The sequence below is a fragment of the Branchiostoma lanceolatum genome, chromosome 2 (genome assembly GCF_035083965.1).
Source record: "Branchiostoma lanceolatum isolate klBraLanc5 chromosome 2, klBraLanc5.hap2, whole genome shotgun sequence".
NCBI classification, from domain to species: domain Eukaryota; kingdom Metazoa; phylum Chordata; class Leptocardii; order Amphioxiformes; family Branchiostomatidae; genus Branchiostoma; species Branchiostoma lanceolatum.
In genome coordinates this window covers 24,971,761-24,995,300 of record NC_089723.1, presented here as the reverse complement: position 1 = coordinate 24,995,300, position 23,540 = coordinate 24,971,761, and the positions used below count along the sequence as shown (strand labels likewise).

The 23,540-nt window shown below is 43.0% G+C and overlaps 3 protein-coding genes across 6 annotated transcripts in view; 1 reads left to right on the top strand and 2 right to left on the bottom strand.

The window, feature by feature from the left end:
• LOC136428147 (high affinity 3',5'-cyclic-AMP phosphodiesterase 7A-like) overlaps nucleotides 1–6,610 on the bottom strand; it is a 32,299-nt gene extending 25,689 nt beyond the window's left edge. Inside the window, exons 1-2 of one of the 2 annotated variants that reach the window (XM_066417461.1) lie at nucleotides 6,192–6,610; nucleotides 5,634–5,867 (exon numbers count right to left, since the gene is read on the bottom strand). In XM_066417461.1, coding sequence (XP_066273558.1) covers nucleotides 5,634–5,792 — 159 coding nt within the window. In that variant the 5' untranslated portion in view covers nucleotides 5,793–5,867; nucleotides 6,192–6,610. Of the gene's footprint in view, nucleotides 1–5,633 lie in introns of both variants that reach the window. The other variant, XM_066417460.1, reaches the window with a different exon arrangement.
• Nucleotides 6,611–6,856: 246 nt separating this feature from the next.
• On the top strand, nucleotides 6,857–14,509 carry LOC136428148 (monocarboxylate transporter 13-like). 3 transcript variants are annotated; one of them, XM_066417465.1, is made up of 5 exons: nucleotides 6,857–6,942; nucleotides 10,326–11,365; nucleotides 11,831–11,974; nucleotides 12,287–13,567; nucleotides 13,991–14,509. In XM_066417465.1, the coding sequence occupies exons 2-5, from the start codon at nucleotides 10,663–10,665 to the stop codon at nucleotides 14,128–14,130; spliced, it is 2,268 nt and encodes a 755-aa protein (XP_066273562.1). In that variant the 5' UTR covers nucleotides 6,857–6,942; nucleotides 10,326–10,662; the 3' UTR covers nucleotides 14,131–14,509. The 3 variants fall into 3 exon arrangements, with proteins under 3 accessions (XP_066273562.1, XP_066273560.1, XP_066273561.1); XM_066417463.1 differs by lacking the exon at nucleotides 6,857–6,942 and adding an exon at nucleotides 8,883–9,360; XM_066417464.1 differs by lacking the exon at nucleotides 6,857–6,942 and having other exon boundaries at nucleotides 9,674–11,365.
• LOC136428150 (DNA primase large subunit-like) lies at nucleotides 14,380–23,517 on the bottom strand. The gene is made up of 13 exons (XM_066417466.1): nucleotides 23,260–23,517; nucleotides 22,527–22,636; nucleotides 20,069–20,163; nucleotides 19,357–19,480; nucleotides 18,776–18,871; nucleotides 18,442–18,498; nucleotides 17,841–17,921; nucleotides 17,459–17,526; nucleotides 17,123–17,198; nucleotides 16,661–16,843; nucleotides 16,277–16,486; nucleotides 15,784–15,852; nucleotides 14,380–15,407 (listed from the first exon to the last, which is right to left on the bottom strand). Exons 1-13 carry the CDS (start codon nucleotides 23,423–23,425, stop codon nucleotides 15,177–15,179), a joined length of 1,566 nt encoding a protein of 521 aa, XP_066273563.1. The 5' UTR covers nucleotides 23,426–23,517; the 3' UTR covers nucleotides 14,380–15,176.
• Between the last annotated feature and the right edge of the window lie 23 nt (nucleotides 23,518–23,540).

Genomic DNA, 23,540 nt, shown 5'->3' with positions numbered 1-23,540 from the left:
TTTTGCAGTTGCAGCTCTGCCCCCCCCCCAAAAAAAACACCTGTTACATTACACTACAGAAAGAAAATTGAAACTGCAATTCTGTGCCGCCCCTTTTCCTTGCCCCCAAAGGATATTAAGATGATGCGTTATAAATCACCATATAATTGACTGTCTTGCAACATACAGATGCTAGTGCACTGTACTTGAAAAGATCATCTCCTTATCCATACCCCTTTGTAACAATATTGGCCAGTCATGGTGAACATCCGCCTATACAGCCATTGCAAGAATTTCTAGTTACTACAAAACCACTGTTCTAAATTCTGTCCTTTTCAGAATATCTACATAATACGAGCAAGCAGGGTTAGGTACAATCCAAGGTAATTGCATGGATAATTGTGACAAATGTTCAAGGTACCAGTGACAACTGAAGTTGAAAACTAACCAACATATTCTGAAGTTCCTGGAAAATTGGTTGGCCACCGAGAAACCTCAAATTTGGAATCAAAAGGAGCTGCCTTATCCATGAGGACTATAAACTTTTGTTGTTGCCTTTTTGATCAATTTTACTCAATGCAGATTTTAGCCTAATTTGACTTCCCAATTGCAACGATCGGATTCCAAACCTCGTAAGCATCTGTGCTTAAAGTTATACCACCTTTACGTAGAGGATCCTGAAAATAACTTCTGTCAACTACGGTGTAAGTGTATATCAATCCATCATGATTACAATATGTCATGTTGATAAAGGTTGCTTTCCCGCTGTCTAAACTCTCCATCCCTTTGCAATAGAGCAGCATAACTGCATAAAACCCTCAGGCCTGTATCACATAAATCCCCAACAGAACTTTGCTAATCTAGTGCTAGCAACTAGGTAAATAATCTCATTCTAAGGCCATACCAATCTTTTTTGTTGCTTCTCGAATCGCCTCTCCTGTTTTTCCCATTTTGAAAAAAAAATTGGGTCGCTACCGGTATGTCCATTCACAAATTTTTACTCACGATTTTACTATTTATTCAGTTATAAAACTCAATAGCCTCCAAAATAGATTATAAAGGCCGGCACATACCTAAAAAGTGTGGTCACACTTTAATCATAAGTTATACTTTTTCATTTATTAAAACAATTTCTCAAAATCAATCCATATATTACATGGCAAACGGTAATTTTGTTACTGAAATTATAGTACTAGATCAAAGAAAGGGGTGCATTACATAAAATGAGCCATACAAAGCTGAAACTTGAATAATCCTGTTATTCTTTATGCTATGTCAAGGACATGATTGTAAACCCTTATCATCACCCCAGACTATTTGCAAAAAATTGTCGTTTTTTTTGCCCTGTCGCTCCAATTTTTTCTGAAAAAATCCAAGAATCAACAAATAAAATCGGTGTGGCCTAAACCAAGATAAAAACAAAATAGTTTCTTTGATGTTTAATTTTGTCAATGTGATGGAACAAAAAATGTGAATTCTTAACTTAGGTTTAAGTGTCTTCAATGAATGTAGGCCAATGGGCACTTCAAATGAAGCTGAAGTGCCTGGCATGTGCATTGAAATGTTGGTCCTCAGTGTCAGACTTTAATGTATTTTGTCAGCTAAGTACATGTAACTTGTAAGTACAGTGCATAATCATATTAGACTGGGATAGCCAACTGTACTGTAGAGATAGCTGGTTAAAACCCAACTAGGACGATACACATGTTACAATCATATACCATTTACAGAGAAATTCAAGTCTTAGAGTGGTTTTCCAAGCAAAATGTTTATAAAATGTCGTATATATACATTGTGCCTTCCAGGCAATATTAGCAAAGGGATACATTTAATGCTGTTCAACTGTTAAAAACCATTCATCGGGCCATTCTACTCAAGAGGTTTGAGGAGGGGTCAGAACGACTCAGAAGCAGAGCAGTACAGTAGCTTTAGGAATAAGAATTTTACCCCCTTAGATTTATTGGGCTTTCTGTACATGTAAGCCCCAGCATGGCCATGGGACACCCTCTTCATTTTTCGTTCAAAGGGAATGGAAAATGTTAATGTTAGATCTATGTTGGTGATAACAATGAAAATGAAGAAAATGAAAGGGGAAACTTGGAAAGGCAAATGAAAGTCTCTTGGTTGCACTTTTCAATAGGTATAGTCCTCTGCAGAAGTGCTTCTAAATCATGGGCAAGGTCTCCATGTAGGTTGCTGTGCCTCAATATTCTCCAAGCAGAGGCTTCGATCGAGAGGGGTAGTTTTGTCCGGACAAAACTACCCCTCTCGATCGAAGCCTCTGCTTGGAGAATAGCTGTGCCTTTAAAATAAACAATGCCCCCTGGAAGAGGCACATGTGGAAATGTGACATCTGATCAGTCCAGGGTGTGGGGGAACTTGACTGTGACCAGAAGGTCTGTGCTGATCAGCTAGAGGTTACATGGAGGTGTTGGCTCAGACGTGACTGTGTATGCAAAGAAGGGATGTGCAAGATGCAAGACTTTTGGTCCCACATCTGTGCATGGTGAGAATGGCAGAGGTGTATGGTGAACGTGATGGCCGATGCAAATTCCTGGTGATAGCAGCTGCACATAAGACTTTTTGATAAGACATTGTTAATGTTACTGCAGCTTGTAGGCATGTAGTTGTACTTATCTAAATGAGCAAGAATGGCAACATTTTGTATCAGGTTGAGGCACATTTGCTTGTAATGATACAGTTTTCAGAGATTCTCCTTGCTTGCAAAGTTGGGATACAATCTATCTACTAACACTAACAAGAAATGATACAAATGATCATATCCAGGGTTCATGGCATTCAGAGCATTTCTACATGTATTACTATTACTGCTACATGTACTACTTTTTCTAAAGAAGGGAAAAGAGCAGAGTATGCTCTATCTAGGCACCCACCATCCAGGAGAGTCTGACAAGCTTAAAATTTACCGTAGATTGACCAGGAAATGGGCAGGGATGCTACTAAAGGTCACATATGGCCAGTCTTCAGCTGTGGGCCTTAGACCCCGTTCACACTCATTTTTTTCAATCGCGATTGAAGTATAATCGCGATTGTTCGATCTGATCGCGATTGAACGCAAAGAAACTTTTGCGTTCATACTGCTTTTCGCCAAGTGGATTAAAGTACACCGTGATCCGATCGCGATTGAAGCACGATTGAGGCACGCTTATTATTTGAGGTCATAGGTTGAGGTCAACGGTTCGGCGTCGCTTGCTACAAAATGGCGGGAGTTTGCCAACTTTTGGAGAATGTGGAAGGGAAGGCAATCGGCGGGCTATGATCCGAGAAGGCGTGAACGACGAAGGCTTTTGTATATTAGCCTAGCTGTAATACAGGTAATGAACACGGCAAGAGCTGTAGACAGGACAATCTGGGAGCGTGAACGAAGCGACGATTGCGGATTGGTGATTCCCACCCCCGGAACAAGCCGAAATACACGCCGGTCGCGATGGAATGAATCGTAGTTGCGTTCACACTCAAAATTTGATTGGATTGGATTGGATCTGATCGCGATTAATCCTCCCCAAACTACCTCCGGAGGTAGATACAATCCAATCGCGATTGGATCGTTTTGGATCGTTCCAATCGCGATCGGGAGCGTTCACACTGAAAAAATTAATCGCGATCGGATCGATTCAATCGCGATTGAAAAAAATGAGTGTGAACGGGGTCTAAGTCTTAAAATAATTTAGCAATTTTAACTAAAACTTAATACTTAATAGTCTAGAACTTCACACCATGGTAGGAGGAAATCCCCCCTCCCTGCCGGGCCACTCCCTTGTGCCCCCATGCAATTCTTTTTCTAAAAAAAAAACCTTAAAATCTATAACACTGTACCTTCCTGTTCTGACAGTATGCATGCATGGCGGTAAAGTGTACATAATGTCCATAAAACCTACATCAAGCTCCTTCAGACTAAAGTCATTTACCACTGATACAGTTGTAATACCTTTTCAAGAGCAAATGTACGTGATGCTGATAATAAAGCATGGGACTAATTCCTGTCGAAATTCTTTGTTTATGTCACGTAGCAAAACACTTGTGTAGCCCTAGCCTGATATGGGCAGGCTGAGAGAAGGTGCCTCTAGGCAACAGAAACACACCTAGATCTACGACACAGGAACAGATTGCCCCTGATAAGGACATGGCTAGGGTAAAACTTGCAAGGACAAGGCCAACCATTTCTGTCCTAACATGTCATTGTTGTGAATGCCAACTGTCATGTCCATGCAGAATGTTTATTCTCAACACTGATATATGATGTTGTTCTGCTTTAGCCAGCTTCATTAAATGGAGCAAATTGAAAGCATAACAAACAGCTACAGATAAAATACTGTTCTAAATGATACTATAGAAAATCCGATGGTTCATTTCAGAAGAAAGAAGTTGGGCCAAGACCATCATGCAAGAGGCACAGACCGGGTCATGATCTGGATCCTCTGCTTAAATCTGTCTGTTGTGTTTGAGCTGGACATCAACAGGTGTGAGCTGAGCAATGGTTACCTGAGCATGACATCAAAGAGTTTCCACTGTGAAGAAAAGCTGTTGTCTAGTTGAGGTTACATGAGGTCAAACGCTGATGAATCAGCTATTGGCTTGCTACCAAAACAGTGCAGGTGTTGTTGTCAAAAGTGGTGCAGCCGGTATGGCAGATGCACATACGCCAGGTTAACCCATTGGTCAGTGGGCACACCCACAGAAACACATCTGACCCTTACCTCTTCCCTCATGACCTCAATGAAAAGCGGCCTGCCTGCCGATTTGAGCTTATCATGAATAAACAAAGGTTCAAACAAACACTGGCAGTGATGTTGCCATAGCTATAGTAGTAAGGAATGGTACTCTAAGGTATTGAGTCTACCCAAGTAACCTAATGAATACAGTCACGACTATATTATACAAAAGCAAAAAATCATGTGTGAATTGTGATTGAGCTACTAGCAATGACTTGAGGCTTAAGGTTGATTCATATTTTCAAGGCTCAAGCTTTCAAAAGTTTGCTCATCGTCCTTGTGTCGTGTGTACATGTGCAATTTGTACAATTCAAAGCCATTCATGACATACAAAAAACATTCATCCATACAAGTTCATTGTATGCTAATTGGGAGATGTCACACAGTTCCAGCTTCTAATGCATCAGTGCAGAATTTACATATAGATATAATGAAATTTTAATGACACAGTTCATTTGCATGGTCGCCTGGCCATGAGGATTCTGATGCCAATATAAGTTGTTTTAGCTGACCCATAACGAAAATGTCTGAAATTGCTTCTCCTACATTAGATCTATAACGTTACATACTATTGCCATAACCATTATTGGTTTAGTTTTAAAATCATGGTAGCTGGTACCGAGCAGGTAAATGTTGAAGCAAGGTTCATTTACCTACAATGTGAACTGCTAACAGAGATGATCTTTCGTGATAAGATTTATCAACTGATACTGTAATATTTGTATTTTGGTATAACGTTACATGTAGTACTGTGTACAATGGTAGCGTTTTTGGAAGACCAACTTTTTTTTCAGAATCAGACAACTGTATTCTCTAGGATTCCGAATGCCAGGTGCAACATCCACTGGTTCCAATTCTAGAGGTGCTGCATTGGAGATAGGTGTAGAGCACCTGTAGAAAGTGGTGTAGGTGTTTGTTTACCTGTAAAACGGGCACACTGCTGGTGAAGGTGGAGCCCCCAGTACTGGAACTGAAGCTGATGGCGCCGCGTCTGGCCAGGACGTGATCCGGGATATTCCTATCCAGGGGCAGCACGGGCAGATCTTGGTGCTGTCGGCCGTTGGGGCTCCATATTTCCATCCCTCTCCCGTTTCGGGAAAGGGTGTCCTTTTCCCCCTGTACTTCCAAGGTGCCGATCTGCTACAGTCTATGTTGCTGATAAAAATCATAGAAGCGTTACCATAGCAAGGTCTGTGGGTGTTGTTTGGGTTTCTCTCCGCCTGTCCTCCTGAACGGACTGGGTCGTGTGCGTCAAACTCATGGATCTCCAGTTATCTTCTAGAATATTGGACGGGCCCTTCTTCTTCATAGAATCCTATCTTAATCGAGTTAGTCCTTGTAGAATTCAATAGCCTTTTCCCCCGATTCGGAAACGAAGACTAGAGTCTGAAGTTCTATTTATCCCATGAGGGGGAGGGGGGCAGATCACAAAGGTCGACAACTCAACGAGCTTACTGAGAGTACGATTCTTCTACAAACCTTCTGCATTTGTCTCCAGAGATGACAATGGGAAGTCAGGGTCCTACAGACAACACCATAACCATCGTGTCTGACGTTATAAGGGGTTGGTTTAGCTCTACACTTCTGGTTGACCACCGGCCGGTGCAACAACTAACCCACTCCAACACTACACGGGCCCTTCTGATCCTGGCCTGTCCGTAGCCAACTTGTCCGCCTAAACCTGGCCTGAAAACAGAAGCTATAAGCTCGATAACCTCATCTGGCAATAGCTTCGGTCTTCTCCATTTTAAGTGCACACTTAAGTCGAAATCTACTTTCCTCTCGAACTAGGAGAGTGGTGTCACGATATAATACAAAGCGCGGAAGTACATGATGCCGCCCAAGGCAACCCGGGTATAGAGGCTGTGCATGGGTAATTACAAAACATGCATACGGGCAATTTGAAGCCCCTTTCGCATAGAATTGGGTTGAAAAGGTTTAAGGACCTAATTATATATTTTTCTTGCTATTCAAAAGTCATTTTTTGTATGTATCGATTGTATGGGTCGCATCAAAGGAGGTTTAGTTTTATAAAGGTATCTGAAAACATTCTACAGACCCTCAGTTACAGCTGACAACACTTTCTTGTTTCCCATCATCCTCTCCGACAGGACGCTGCCATAATCTCGGGGAATCTCGCGTGAGTTACACACAGATATTTTCTCTCTCCTCCCTGCGTCATCACCATGCACCAGCTAGGACATTCAATGATGCTCCTTGTGACAATCAGGTCCTTTCTCAATCTTCTTTCAACGCATAAAATTTTGAATGATAGAACATTGCACGTTTAGAAATGAGAAGCTTCTTTTCTATCTCAATATTCAAGATCTTCTGCTTTGCCATGAGAACGAAAATGATATGTGTTCAAGCAAGGAGGTTTTATATCCTTGGTTCAAGTAACTTCATTGCGCACTTGTTAATCCAGTCTGGATGAATAGTGATACACATGATGACCAATGGAGATTTAATGAACTAGACCAATTGATATATCTTATACGGGAATACCCCTATATCTCTAGTTGTTATCTTGGTATATAATTTTCCAATGGTGACCTATGAATATTCGGCCGAGCCGGTAGCGTAATCCGTACAATCTATGGTACATAAGATATGCTCCATCAGAAACTGCGATTAAACATTAACTTTCACGTTTCTTCACCCAATACCCCGCTGTTTTCTTTTAGCCTGCAACGTAGGCTAACCCAATACCCGCTAAGAGAATAGAGACTGCCTAATCTCCACTGGTATGTCACATGACGTCAGAGAGTGGAGGTGGACCCGGCGGTGCGGTTCCACAGTCTAATATATCACGAAACGCCAACAGAGACTGTGCGAAAAGCTTCGACTTATGACAACAATTCGGAGCAGATAACTACTTGGATAACTAGGCTCAGAGTATTATAAGTGGGAACGGCTGCGTTTCTGATCGAAGCGAGTTGATGACTGCCACGGGCGATTGATTGATGTTTCCGATATGACGTTAAAAAAGTGAAAGTGTCAGTAAAGGCAGACACTGTGTACATTGTCACTTTTCATGGGATATTCCCCACTTCTCGACCAGCACACTGAAAAGTGGAACCGACAGCTTGACGTTTCGTTCGATCTCTGAGTGACTGAAACCCTTTCCAACCGGGGTGCAAGTCAGCGGCCTGACCAGGCCCCGTGGATGGCTGGAAAAATGAGACTTCCGAATTCGCTAAATAGAGTGAATAGTATGCTAAGGGAGTCGGCTACGGAGGTAGGGACTATTCACTCTACTTGGCCAATTTCGACCATTTTTCCATCCATCCACAAGTCGAACTCTCAGCCTCTATGACCTATATGGGCAGATGGATAGTTGCTCACCACTATATATAGTCCACATAGTGTACACACACACACACACACACACACACACACACACACACACACACACACACACACACACACACACACACACACACACACACACACACACACACACACACACTACATTGTCTTTAGACTCTAAAGACAATGTTAATGGTAGACTTAATCAAATGCGTTTCAATACTCCGGAACCAAGACGTAGATTTCTTGACCTTACGAGTCTTGTGGGTGGCTATATTGACTTTTCAAATTTAAGATATACTATGATAATCGAAATTGTTGTCACAGTCTTAAAGGAGCATATTCTTTTGAAATCAGTAACTAGATGACGGCGGCTCCGTAACTCCGAACATGCGTGATTCCGAGCAGGTGTTATTTCACCAATCGCATGGCAGTGCTGGCTCCATGATATAACACTGTCCATCGTTGGAGTACACTGACCTCTGGCGATACCAACTACTAGTCCATGGAAAGAGATGGGGACCTGACACATCGTGTCACATGGGGATCATAACACCCGCTATATCATAAGCTGAAGGGAGCGTCACAAATGGGGAACAATAACGACATCGGTGAAGTAAGATGACATTTTCCAACTTTGCGGCATCAAAGGTAAGTTTTTGCTTGGTCGGGCTGTTTTTTTTTCTGGTATTTTTCGCCTTTCATGAAATTCCGAAGTTATGTAAATGATGCCATCTGTGTAGGAAACGTTTGGCAATTAACCTTTAGCACACTGAAGTAGCCGTTTGGTACCCCATTCTCTAAGGGTTACAGAGTTAGGCAGCAGGTATATACTTATACTATGCTAGGACCAGTGTAAGCGACCATCACCCTTCGGCAATTCAAGCACTGCGTCCCAAATAAGGACCATGTTTGATCAGCTGAAATCCCTGGTTTAGCATCCTAAAGCTTAAGAGGGGGCTATGACGTCACACTGAGGGGACTGGAAGACCTTAAGGATACGCCAAGGGGTATCTGATCCAGCATACCTAACAATCAACCTAAAGTTCCTAATCAAAACCTTATCTGTGACTAGTCGATTGTATCGCTATTCTCGTGACGGTTCGATCGTGGTTACGTAAACTGCATAAACAGACAGATGGTGACGTACGCAGAGCCTCGACATGCATGTGAAAACAGGTGTCCTGGTTATGATTGGCTGAGAATTATCGACCACGCAGGCTTAAGCCGGAATCTAGCATCTATCCTAAGAAGATGTCTGTTTGTTGTCATGTCCACATGACAGAAGGATAACCCAAGAGAGAGGACCAGAGTGCCTTTATCGAGAAAAATATTACGGGTAAGAATTTTCATGTTTCATCTAATTCCGTCCTTTTTTTTTCTTCAAAATGTCCGGATTCAGACAACGCCACCATATATACGACATCAATGTTTACCCGTACTCTGGCGATAGCACGATTCCTGCTCTCGCCAGCTATACTTGGGCTGTAGTGAATATAGAAATCATCTGTCAAGTAGTTTCTTCAAGAAGTTTTGGCTCTGTCACAGTCTGTGCCTTTACAGTTACACACACCCAACAGACTGGCATTTGCCCATTGAAGACACGGGAGGGAGGGGTAAGGAACTTGAGGGATGGGGTGGAAGCACTTTCTAAGTTCTTCGATCAGAATGGGTGCATAATTCATTGCCCAACTATGTTTGCTTTGACATCACGCATTGTAGCAGCGCTGATGTAAGGACGGAACCTTAGTCAGGTTTCCCATGGACACTTTGTTGTGAAAAGCAGATCAAGTCGCCCTAGGTGTAACAAAGACTGTAGGATTACGAGTGCCCTTTCAGAGGGGTGGTTTCAACACCTCGTGCTTCGTCTGCAAACGAAATCGATCGCTGTAGTGCAACCGTCTATTAGGTACGTAGGCAGGCAGGTAGCCTGTGTTACACAATCTCTCGCTGTCAGGACCTGATTGGGCCTCCTGTCCGGGGCCTGACCAGTGAAAGGGCTGTTAGAAGTGTGATGTAGTCAGGTTAGGAAGGAAGGAAGGTAGTTTAGACGAAGTTATCCATTAGTAATACATATCGACCAATCAGTCAAAGCTTGACATGAAATGGGGTGATTAAGGTTAACGTTTTCTCAACTGTCCCCAAAACAAAATGAGCAGTACAAAATACTATATACATACAAATAGATTGATTGATTGAATATAGACCCAGGTAATCCATGAGAGCACATCTTTGAATAATTGAGAGGGATACGTTACAACGTAAGAACCTCCGCATATATATTGCCCATATCTGTTGTTCTAGGTGCCATCATGTGTGACAACGTGGCCTTTGTAGAGCTGTCATAACCAGACGACAGATGCGATTGAATATACTCGGAGGCTTCCGTGTTATGGAGGATGCTGTTTTCGTCGGAGAAGATAGAGCCTATTCACAAAAGAATACAACAAATACGGAGGTCTGGGTACTAGGAATAACGTTCGACACGCTAATTGTTCTGGAACTTGTTTCACAAAAATGAAGCCCAGTAATTTCTATCGTCACAAAGGATATACGATGTGTGATCCTACACATCAACAAGACTACTGCGGCGGAAGATTGATGATGATGTAGGCCTCCACAGGAGGGGACGCTTGAAGACATGGTGTCAAAAACGTCTGAAACGGAGTGTCCTAACGCCGGTGATACTGGGAACTCGAGCAGATTTCTCCTCCAAGTGGAGAAGGATGCCGAACTCCAAGAAAAAGAGCAACCAGGAGAAGACGACACAGATAGCGTCGGAACGGACACTCTCGTCTGTGGACCAAGGCTTCCAAATCTTAAAGATGTGGACGTTTTCAACCTGCGAGCCAGCGCCGGCATGGGTGCCTTCCTGTGCGACGAACCAACGGACAACGGACCAGAACCTGTGTGGGTGAAAAGAGACCCTTCAAAACACGACCGTCTGGAAAACTCACATCCACGCAAGAGCCACGACATTCAACAGGAAAATAACAACAAACAAGACAGGTCTGGGAATACCGTTGGAAGGAGGGTTTCCGATATTGAGCGAGAGCAGGACCAAAATCGTCTTCTTGAAACGTCAGAAAGGGACAGAAGACGATCTGAGAGCACTCCGGGGAAGGAACCCACAAGCGACAGTCCTGGAGAAACCCCAGCGGCTGCACCAGACGGAGGATGGGGCTGGATGATTGTACTGGCCGCCTTCATTGTTGAGACCTGCCTTGGAGGATTTGCCAGGGCAGTTGGAGTGTTCTTTGTAGAATTTGTCGACGCGTTTGATGTGGGTTCTGCCGACATCTCCTGGTCTATCAGTATTATGTGTGGGATCACATTTTGTGGAGGTAAGTTCTTGTTTCCAATAATCACTTGACGTTTTGGCCAGACAGCTTCCTTAAAATATATTTGCTACCATGATTGAACGAACTGTGCTTTGCGTGGCCGTGCGACTGTTCAAGAAAAAAGAGAGACCACTGAGCGTACTTAAGATCTGTGCGTTCTCAATATGCTTGAGGTGTGACACAGTCTAAAAACGCGTCTTTAGAGAGACGAGCGGACAGGAAATACTTGGACTTTTCCCCTTCTTATTTCATTGGAAATTTAAGATCAACTGCGGTCCTTTCTAAGTTCTAGCACGGAACACTTTGGGATTAGAACCCCAGACATTATGATCCAGATCTATCCCAAGTTGCTAACTAGATCACTGCAGGCTGATATCAACACCATATCAAAGTTGTCATTTGTCATCTTAGTTCTAAAACAATACGCATGGATTGTCCTATTACCAGGCGTTTTTGTTACGTTCCCAGGACTGGTGTCCTCCATACTGTGCCGAAGATTCGGGGCTCGTCCGCTGGTGATGATAGGCGGGATCGTGGGTTCCGCGGGGCTTTTCTTATCAAGCTTCTCCACCACCATCGTTCATTTGCATCTATCACTGGGTCTTACCTCAGGTTAGTTAACAATCCGCACAATTTTGATATTGATTTAGGTGTCCCCTTTGCTTAAGGACCCAGACAGGTCCATAAATCATATGTTGCTTGGCATTTTTTTTCTTGTGTGTCTAGAACGATGAAATATTTAGTCATCTATCAGTATCAAAAACATGTTACAACTTACAGTGTACTTGTACAACAATATATACACCCCATCCTCCTAACTCAAGTGTGTTTCCAATAGCCATTGTAACGTAACACTAAGCGAAGTTTAAAGGAACTGAAGCAATACATGCATATTCTTTTTTTAACTCCTGTGCCTTTCTCAAGGACTCGGATTTGCGCTGGTGTACAATCCAACCTTCATCATGGTTGGACAGTACTTTCACAAAAAGCGCCACCTGGCTTACGCCATGATGGTGACAGGGACCGGAGTTGGCGGCTTCATCTTCTCACCAGTCTTCCAGCTGCTGATCGACCACTACGGCTGGAGAGGCGCGATCATAGTGCAGGCAGGGGTGACTCTCCATCTGTGTGTGGCTGCAGCGCTGATGAGACCTCTGCACGTGCCACCTGTCCGCGGTCCGTCACAAACGTACATCTCTCAAGACTCTCTCTCTTCAGCGCCTACGTCACATCATGGCTTCAGCAACCACCCCAACCCAACAGTTTACGTCACTGCACCCTTGGAAAGAGAAGAGGCGGATAAAATCAGCCAGAAGACATCAGAGGAAAATGAGGCGGACATATCACAAGACCAAGAACCAACGGCGCCTGCAGCTGGCTCCCCCGCACCGCTCGTCAGACGCCAGCGAGGCGTTAGCGAGTGTTCCATCGGTGCTGTGAGTCTGCGACTGTTGGAGCCCGCCTCCAGCCAAGAGTCTCTACCCTGTATACCTGAAATGACTGAAGACGCGTCCTACAGACGTCTCGACAGCGTCTCCGTCAGTGCCGTCCGCGCAGCAAGGTCCGGCAGCATGACCTTGTCCAGAAGGATGCTGTACTCTTCCCAGAGGATGCTGGATGTCCTGTCCAGAAGTGAAACGCTGCTGTCACTCAGCTCACAGCTCACTTATGAGACCACCATTCACACTAAGCTGGCTGGAAAACCAGGACTGTCCGTCCACTCCATCGTATCCACACTGTTCGATCTATCCTTGATGAAAAGCGTCCCGTTTGTGCTCCTCAGCATCTCGTTCTTCATGTTCCACCTCGGCTACCTCGTTCCCGGAATCGGCGTTGTTCCCAGGGCACAGCGTGCAGGGATAGAAGAAACCCAAGTGTCCTTCCTTCCATCTATCATCTCCATCTCCGATCTGGTCGGGCGGCTGCTCTCGGGTGGATTGTCCAAAATCCCGGGTTGCAGCCGGACTTTCCAGTTCATCACTCTGAACGTCATCATAGCAGTGGGCGCCGTGGTGTTCCCGGTGACGCAGACATACTCGGGTATGGCGGCCTACGCAGTGTGGCACGGACTCGCCAACGGGCTGTGCTATCCCCTCATCCCGACCCTGGTGGTGGACGTGGCGGGGGTGGAGAGGATCGCCAGCGCCATGGGGATGGTCATGTTCATCACCAGTATCGGACTGACCCTGGGTCTACCTATTGCAGGTGGGGCACTACTCTACTACTTTCATATGCTGATGAAGTACCATTTGTATACATATTTGTAAAACATTTCCGTTTTGCCTCCCTAATAGCAGTAGATATTTTAAGATTATGATTTACACATAAAACGTTGAAACAAGAGTTCATTATCGATGCAAACTTGTGTTAGCAATGCTGTCCTATACTTACATGTACAGTGTACTAAGTATCTTTTGTTGATTTGATGGATTAAATGTGTATTATGCCTGTTAACGTTGCTTTGTTATGTTCTCTACAGTGGCAATCATAGAGGGCTGTGTATGAGGGTTCCCACTACTTGGTGGCAATGTTTTATGGTGTGCTTTATTGTTTTTATGGTAACGATACATTTGATGTTTTATGTCAATGTTTAATGGTACATTTGTTCCCACCATTCTGTCTCTCCAGGGATCCTGTATGACACAACTGGCAGTTATGACGTGTCCTTCTACTTTGTGGGAGCATGCTTCCTACTGAGTGCTGCAGTTTTGGCCTTCTCTCACATTCTGTCCATTAGAAGACAGGACAGTAGGCCTGAAGAATCCTGATGTCATCACCATCACAGTTGGGCAAACTGCATACATTATTGAAAACAACCAGTTCCTTCAAAAATTTAAAGCATGTCTCGTTTTCAAAGTACCTTCTGTATCTGTATCTGTACAGCCTGTATAACCGCCATTCGGCGAAATGCAATAACTTTGAATGCATTATGTAAACCTCGATACATTTCTAGGCCAGCGTAAGTATACTCCAGACATCACAAAGTCAAAGTAATTGTACACTGACAGAGACAACAGTTCTGGTGACAAAACTTTACTGCAATACATATACACAAAATAGATTTGTCTCTTTCAATTTCAAAACTTATCACTGTTTTCTTGCTGTTAGAAGTATTGATTTGATGATCATTAAATGTCTGGAACTTGCTCTGTGTTTGTTGTGATACAGTTGTGTGGCCAATACAGTAGAAATTTGAATGAAAGTGAAACTCAATGAGACCCTAATCACATCATTAGAAATGAAACATTTTACTGCTTTACAGTCACCAAAGATCGCAAGAAAATGGTGGAGTGTCTAAGTCAGAAGAAGCCATTATCATTTTCTGGACATCTTTTTCAAGTCCCATAATTTTAAATGAAACTTGGTACAGAGCATTCCTTACAGGTCATGCAAACTGACAATGATTTTTGTTTTTTAATTTCACTTTTTGTAGGACATTCAAGGGGAGAATGAGCAAGTTACCTTCCTACCTAACATATTTCAAATTATTCACATAATCAACTAGAATTCTTTTAATATAATAATAAACTTTTAAAATTATTTCTCCAGTCATTTTGAAAATGAAGGCTATGGAAAATAGAACATGAACTGTGGCAGGATGACTGCCAAAGGGAAAAATGTTTTTTTTTTTTAAGTTAACCTTCACCCTGCTACCTAAGCTCATAACCAATACAAATTTGAGGCTATGGAGGAGTTTAAGGTTTTTTTATCAGTGCATGAGTGGCATTTGTTGATACAAAAAGAAAAATAACATAGGTCAACAGCTGTGATGGGAAAATATCCACAGCAATGACCTGTCTGGTGTGCTATTAAACTACTCTGTTGCTACTTCCCCAACAACATCTTGGGAGGCCGTCAGCAGATGTTCCACTTGATCCATGGGGAAGTCATCATCAAAATCATCAGTCTCCTTCTTGATGGGTTTAGACCTCTGGGTGCTTGGTGTGCGGGGTACGGTCTTGGGGACATGCCCTCCATTCAGCACCTTCTGACTCTCCTCAAAATACTGGTTAGGATGGTTCAGTCCAAAACCAGCATCATCCACCTGAGACATGGACAAAATGTTCATATTCTTCATAACCTACAATTTAGTGATATATAGCTGATAGGTCGGACACAAAATTATTTCTTTCCAGAGTAGCTTCATCTTTCAAAGATGTCACACAACAGCCAACTGCAAAATATGATTGGACTTACAGCATGAAAAATACATTTTGCATTGCTATTAGAACATTAAAACATAAAAGCATGTGGGAAAAGTCATCTTGTACATTTGTAGTGCATGTTGTCACTTAGTTTGACCCAAGTTCGCATTATCTTTTTTTAGATCATCTAAGACTAGCATCAGCAATTCAGCTTGTAATCTATTTAAAAGCAAAGATTCCTTGCCTCAATGAATCATAACTTCATAAGAAACTTACATTATGTGTAATCTCGTAGTACTTGGTGCAGGCAAGCTGGTAATGTCCTCCTTTCACCAGCTCCATGATCTGAAAAAGTTGTCATGTAATCAGGTTAAGATAGCTAACTTAATGGTAGATTTCCTCTTAATGTCTCTCTCTCTCTCGGCTTGGCTTCATGAACAAAGATTCAAGGGTGTTGTCCAAGTCAAGTGCAGGCTGGCTGGTGGCTGACAGATAGATTATATCACACTGAAAGATTTAACTGAACGTAACTGCTAAAGGACCAAACAGTCTGAAATTTAATGAAGCTATAAAAACATGGCAAAGAAAAACAAATCATGTTCCAAGGAACTAAAGCTAGATCAACATATTTCATACTAAAGCATGACAGAGACCCAACAGCAGGTCAGTGTCTGACAGCACCACTAATGTTTATCATCAGTATCAGTATAACTCCTGTTAGTGTGACTAACTAGCAGCACAACGTTAAGATGACCATGAAAATACTGACCTCCTGAACACCGGTGGTGTTGACCCTGTACCCCTGCAGCCTCTGTTTCAGCAGCTCAGGGTCCGTGTGGCGGAAGGGGCAGCCGTGATGGTCGCCCACTGCCGGAGCATTAGTCATGATCACCTTCATGCAGCTGTACGGAGTGTAGTCCGTTCGCTTGCCCTCCTTCCCATAGTTGTGGCGAATGTTGTAGGAGTAGGACTTATCAAACTAGGACAGAGGTAAATAGTAAGTGGTGGAAAAGCTTAACTGAGACTCATAGCACAACTAGTAGATCTGTTCCCAAGAAGAACATATGTTTGTGTGCTGGACTTGATCCCTCAGCATGCATGGGCTACTTTTGTATAATGATGATCAAATTATTTCTGTGGAATCTTGACTCACCTTGTCTCCATCCATCATCTTTGTGAACTCTGACCTCCAGAAGCGGAGTGCATCCTCCAGTTGTAGCCCGATTCCCTTCAGGAACAGTCCGTACTGCATACGGCCGCCGTGACGAAGGTGGTGCTCCTGACGCAAAGTCTCGTGAAGGCTTCGCATGCAGAGAGGGAAGGACTTCTTTGACAGCTGTGTGGGAAGAGGTATATCAAGTCAGGAAACATATTGACTTTTTAAAAACAAAAGCTGCAGCTTATAAGTCACTTTGTCACTTGACAATTAGATTAGCAGGGGAATATTCAGGAATGGGAAGGTTTGAACCATACTTTTATACTTTCAACTTGTCATACCAGACAGTTAACCTTTTTTTCCAAGAAGTACTGTACAAATTTTGTTGCTTTCTTCATTAATAACAAGACATAAAGAATGGTTGTCTATATGACAAGATAGTTGAGTAAAGGAACTTACTGGTTCAATGTCTTCAGGTGCCACCTTACCAGCTGTAGCCCTTCTGTTACTGTAGTCCTGGCCCAGGTACTGAGTACTGTTGGATAGGGGTACAACAAGCTTGTAGGCATGGTAACTGTAGATTACTAATACTGTAACTTCAACTAGTACCTTCAGATGGCAATACTTTATTCAGAATGATTGGGTGGTACCACTTGAAAGATATTTGGAACTCTTACTAATTAACTTGAAGTGGTAGTGTCTATGATGTCATTAGACTAAAGCAACCGATTTTAAGACTGGATACTGAATGCCTCCCAACAGTCCAAAAGTGAATAACAATGAAGCAATACTTACTGAAGGTTAGCAAGCCTTTTAAGCAGCCTCTCATCTTCTTGTAGGTATGGCAGAGCTCGAGCTGTTACCTAGGTCGCAACAACGTATGGTTTATATTGACAAGAATACATCATGACACAAGAAAAATGTATCAATTAATGCATTGCTTTTGATACTGTGTCATGGTGTAAAGATTTTTCTGAGCCAACAGTATGCCAATTTTGAAACATTTTCGGTTTTGTTTTCAACATTGTTACCTGGAGGAATTATTCTCACATGTTCATGTAACATGATCCTCAAATGGCAGACTGTCTTTTACCATTTTTACACAAACCCGCAAGCAACCAAACTCAACTATTCCATCCAAAAATAGCTGTATGATGAGGATGTAAAGTGGACTCACTGCCAGGGCCTTGGAGAGGTTTTCCCTGAAGGCACTGAGGATGATGGACACCAGCTCACTCTGGGGCACATACACATAGCCCTGCATGGAAGGGATGAGGTAAAAGGTACATTTTGTATAGCAGTCATCTTGAATTGAGGTGAAGCATGATGCTTTTACAAGTAGCTAGTAGAAGTGCTATGCGGCTTTGCTTCAGCTTGCATATTTGGCCAAGCACACCGCGTCATCACCTCTACTCTTCTCGATAAGTGTGTTGGGTTCTTTTACGTGCAAAGGTTTGACACTTGAGGCCTACACTTGAAGCTCCTTCATACACAGAGCTGCAAGCTTTACATCACCATCCGAAATGACAATTGCAATCCCTTACAACATGTCCAAACTGGTTGAACCTGGGATAAAACTCTGGTCCACAGAGCCACGGAATTGAGTACATAATATACCAGGAGGTCCAGCACAACATCAAAATATACTACAAACTTTCCACGATTTAAAGTTTCACATTAGTTGTCTTGAGAGTGCAAACTTGAATCATTTCACAAGAATGACTTTCTGGAGAAAAAGTGTTCTGTGATCTTAAGTAAGTGCAAAGTCAGGAACCAACCTTCTTCAGGTAAACTTTCCTTGCTCGCACCAGGTCAAGAGCTTCCTGAAATGGCACCTGCAACAAGGTATACACAATAGTGGATTAATAACTTCATTGACAAGTTAATATTAGAATAAGGGAGACAGGGCTCAAAACATCACTGCACATTCAGGTTAGTGCAGGTAAAATTGGAATTGTGCAGGCATTTCTAATGTTCACCTGCACTGGACCATACACTGGGTCTTAATTTCAATAAGTAAATGTGGAACTTTGATCGTCTGGTGCCTGTGAGAGATGGCAATAGCTTAAAGACAAACAGATGATACTTCATAAATACTATAAACATTCATACTTTGTAAACGTCAGTGGTCTCAAACTTGTCTCCCTTCATCTCATAAGATGACGACTTCAGTTCATCGCGGAGGGCCTTCTTCTCTTCCTCTGGGATCTGGTGATATAAAAAGAAATTTGAAGCAGCTTTTATACTTAAGTATTAAGTACAACCTTCTGATCCTCAATATCATCTCACAGGCCATGACAAGATAGCAAGGAAAATAGTGATACAACCTTAGAGAAAGATTCAAAGTATGGCCTTTCAGTTTTAAACATTAAATGAAAATTATATCATCACATTGGTTTCACATTACATGTGCCGCTGGAAAGCAGAAATATACCTAGTCAAAAGCTATACTTAATTAATTGTGACTCATTCAGAGATAAGCCAAAAAAATGAGCTCTATTAAACATCTATAACTGCACAATCGTGTTCAACAACACTTATATGTATAATGTAGTCTGTAGCTATTGATTTGAAGCAAAAATCACAGACTGCATCATGAGATAAAGATTACATGGTAACAAAAAATGACTTTTTGCAGGACTTCTTGCAGTACTCATTCCATTTTGAGATACACCAAATATAGAACCACTTACAGGCTGATAGTCTAAGTTGTTCAGCTGCAGAAAGTGACCAATGGCATCCTTATTTGTCTCCTGCAGGAAGCGGAAACGGAACAGGTCCATCTCCTGGGCCAGGAACCAGCGCCGCAAGTCTTCACTAACGGGACACAGGACATTTGGATAAATGTTATTGCATTAGATAGTCTTAACATTGGCAGCACAGCATAGTGCTTGTATGTTAAATGCAGGGTTGTCTCCAGGACCCGTCCCGGAACGGAAATTTGTTTGTTGGGACGGAAAAAAATTTCACCCTCTCCGTCCAAAAATTTAGAATTTATTGGCATTGAATTGATGAAAAAGTATTTTTGGTAAGCTAAAAACGACAGATTTAACAAGGAAAATTAACAACATGGGTTCCAAAACAATGCGTGGGATGGAAAAAATTGAAGCTGGAGACAGCCCTGGTTGTAAGTTCAATATCAATTGGAGAAGAGAACGTTTAAAATCTAAGTTGTTCTTGTCTGGATGGCCACTACAAGGAAAACACAATACAGGTACAATGTTCCAGACATGTTCCTTTCAATGCACTACATAGTCAAGAAGGTTCAATTTCGGTCAAACCAAATACACAACTCAATCAACAAGTCTTTCCATACGACCATAGGATCCGTAGTTACCACCTATAGATATACACAGGTCGGTATGTGGATATGGGACATTGAATGCATTTAAGACAGAAACATACGATTTACAGTAAGCCAGTCTGAGGATGAAGTGGGAGATGTGGTCCTTTCTCCTGTCATCGTAGTCTTTGTCCTGCACTCCACCATCCACATCAGTCTGGAGAACACAGACATAACAAAGGTACTTCATCAGGTCAATGAATAATGATCCATTCTGAACGACAAATATCTCACACTTGGTGGATTCTTTAGTAATAGTTAATCAATTTCTTACAATGATCAAAATGAAAGTGAAATGGATGGGTGGACATGAGAAGCATGTCATTTTCCTTTGAGTTCAATTATGCTACAGTGTGTTATAATTAGCTGGTGACTGATACTGGCTATATAATGTATACATATAGAATACAACACGGTGTATTTTATATCACCCGAGGTACCAGCCCGACTGCAGGTAGGATCACCTGACGGCCAGAGGGCGATCAGACCTGCATGAGGCCTGGGGCCGACTGGGGGATGCGGAATATTTTGTATTTCATTTAGGTTACACCAAAATAAGAGGGCGCCCCAAAATAAGATCGAGGGACAATCTAACTAAACACCTGGGCCCTACATGGCCAAGAACCGCTCGACAGAGGAAAACTTACCCTGGGGGCCAGGCACCGTATATCGGCTAGCCACAAAGCAACGCGCGCGCGCCCAAGCTTTCCCGGCCCACCCTCCCGCTGTCCCCCGAAGACCGACCCCGCCCCACTCTCCGCTGTAAACCCAAAATCTGCTAGCCATACACGGAGCCTGGCGCCACGTCTATCTTTGGCCGTCCACAGAGGTGGAGAAGTGCTTATGATTTATGGCCGCGCGCACAGCTGGAAGCCGCTTGCACGGTGGCAGGATTGGTCGTCCGCCCTGCGGCGACAGCGAATCAGCCCGTGCCTGTTTTAATATTCATGAACCACAGATCGTCATCTTACGCAAGGGGCTTGTGTTGTATTTCCGCTTCCGCTAAAACAGGCGTACGTGGAAATTTGGCGGGAACCGACAAACAGCGTCAAGTAAATATACGCTGGGTGGGCGAGAGAAGCGGCGCTGCGATCTCTAAAGCTTTCATCACTGTTTGATATTCACATTGCATTTCATTACATTTCTGACATGTTGAAATAAAACCTATACAAAAATAAAGATTTCCCTTCGCCTGCAAGCTTATTCTATCGATGTCTATCATTGATACCAATCTAGAATAAGTATACACGATTGCCTTTCAATGGTAGTCCGAAACTTTGATGTCCTGAAATGCTAAAATCAAAGGAATTATAAATGCTAAATTATAATGCTAAAACGTACCTTTGGCGAGCTCGTTATGTCCGGAAGCTCGGACGGGAGACGATGGCGTAAATACGGGCTTGACGTGAGTCCCCCGGCCTCGTATAGTTCACATGATACACAAACATTCTTTGTTCCTTTATTTGTGCTATAACATACACAACAGCCACGGCCATTATCTTCTATTGTGAATTTTTGCTTAACTGAATTTGCAATTGTAACTTGAGTTACGTGACTCATAGCAGAACATACGACAGAATTATTTGATGAACATTTCTGCTATTTAATTTGAGGGTATTTCATCAACAAAATTACCTTTCTTTTGGTACATAAATCAATGATACAGGCCATAGGATTACAGAGATATCGTCTTTCAAAGTTTCAAATTGGGTTGTGTACCCTGTTTTCGCCGTGGTCAGGTCACGTGACTGAACCCCCAACTTGTAGCTAGCGCTTTGATTTGAACATCAAAGACGTATGCTGCAGTGTTTACCGTGACGTCATATATGGTAATATGTGGCCTCTAGTGACCTCGCCTACAGAAGCCCACAGAAATGCGCCCAATCAACACGTGGCGTCCCGCTGTGCGGGGATTACCGGCAGGCCAATAGCGCGAAGAACTTTCCAACACAGGAGCTGTGCTAGAAACTGACAGCAAGAGACGTGGCACCAGGCCGGTAATCGGATAGCGGAGTAATCGGATAGCGGAGTTTGGGTCCGAGCGGAGAGTGGGGCGGGGTCAGTCTTCGGGGGGCAGCGGGAGGGTGGGCCGTGAAAGCTTGGGCGCGCGTGCGGGGATCCGATTACGGTGCCTGGACTCCCAGGGTAAGGAAAACTTGGAGTCTGACAAGGGAGGGGTTCCTCCAAAGGAGTGATGATACCCTGGAATGATGATGATGACACCCAGCCAAGAAAACACACATTTCAATGTAAACGGTTCCTGAAGTTGAGAAAATTTTGTGCCTTCAAACAAAAAATTGTACCAACAGCAATTCCAACAATTTTCAACAGCGGCGCACTTGGCGCGCACAAGGTAGTAACGTTCAAATTATTCTATGGAAGTCCATGAGATGCATGTACAAGAAGAAACCTGTGTGATAACCCAAAATATCACCCGATCTGGAACACCTGTATTGAATGTTATCAAAGCCCAGCCGCCAAGGTGTGATATAAATATAGATACAGATATGTTGTCCTGACCTTTCTGACAGCAATGGGCATGAGTTTCTTGATGTCTTTCTCCAGCTTGTCCTGGTACTGCTCAGAGGTCTTCATGTACTTTATCCCTGTACTCTCCACGGATTTCAGGACTGAAACATTCAGTGGGGAAAAGTAAAGAGGAGTATGCCATCATGACATCATGTATCAAAAATATACACCTGTAGCAAAGTATGGTGATGGTGAATGATTTAATTTCATGTACAGGTAACACATGATTAGTTACATGAGAGGGGGCCAACAATTTTGCTTAACACGGTGGCTATTGACATTGACACCATTTTTCAGGATCATTCTATTTCTCTAGGGTTAGGGCTGACAGTATCGTGATGCGATTGTCATGTAAGATTATCGAATGAACATCCTGTGATTAGTGAAAAAAAAATATTGACAGGAACATCCTGTCAACAGTGTCGAAATTTCTTATCAACATACTATTGGAAAAAATCATTTTTTGACATTCCGTCAATATTAGTAGGCTCTGTCTTTGCTTGATTAAACCTCCTTGGCTTTATATACTCTTGAAATCGGAGTGGGGGGGGGGGGGCAGGACTTATGTACTTGAATACCGTGAGAAAACGATGGCACATTCCCAGCGTGTGAGCTGCACAAGGTATTAAATTACGAATGGAAGTAATCTTGCACACTTGTTGCTACTTTTGTAGGGGTCTATGCGGCGAAGAAACGTCAGAAACTATATTATGATGTGCCAAACCTTTGAGTCGATCAATCGCAAAAGTCTCGAATTCTTCCAGCGACACAGTCTCAGTTGGAGGCACTTTGTAGAACTGGAGGTTGTGCAGGTATTGCCCCTCGTTCCTTCCCCCTGTCAGCGTTACTGTTCGCCGACTTTTCTTGGTACGGTTGCCTGAAAACTGCATTTTGGAGAGATATCTGAACACTTCACGATTACAAAAGTATCCAACTTCCTATCTGGACTTCCCGCCAAAATAGGTGGTCAAAGGTCACAACGCATGCGATCTACTACATAATGTC

Bases quoted from the DNA above. Each gene is read 5' to 3' on its own strand.
- LOC136428148 (XM_066417465.1), top strand. From the start codon at position 10,663: ATGGTGTCAAAAACGTCTGAAACGGAGTGTCCTAACGCCGGTGATACT. The intron at 11,366-11,830 runs GTAAGTTCTTGT...TTACGTTCCCAG, and splicing joins TGGGATCACATTTTGTGGAG to GACTGGTGTCCTCCATACTG. The intron at 13,568-13,990 runs GTGGGGCACTAC...CTGTCTCTCCAG, and splicing joins CCTGGGTCTACCTATTGCAG to GGATCCTGTATGACACAACT.
- LOC136428150 (XM_066417466.1), bottom strand. From the start codon at position 23,425: ATGCAGTTTTCAGGCAACCGTACCAAGAAAAGTCGGCGAACAGTAACG. The intron at 19,481-20,068 runs GTATGTTTCTGT...GTGTCCCGTTAG, and splicing joins AGACTGGCTTACTGTAAATC to TGAAGACTTGCGGCGCTGGT. The intron at 17,922-18,441 runs GTTGGTTCCTGA...CCTTCCATGCAG, and splicing joins GGAAAGTTTACCTGAAGAAG to GGCTATGTGTATGTGCCCCA.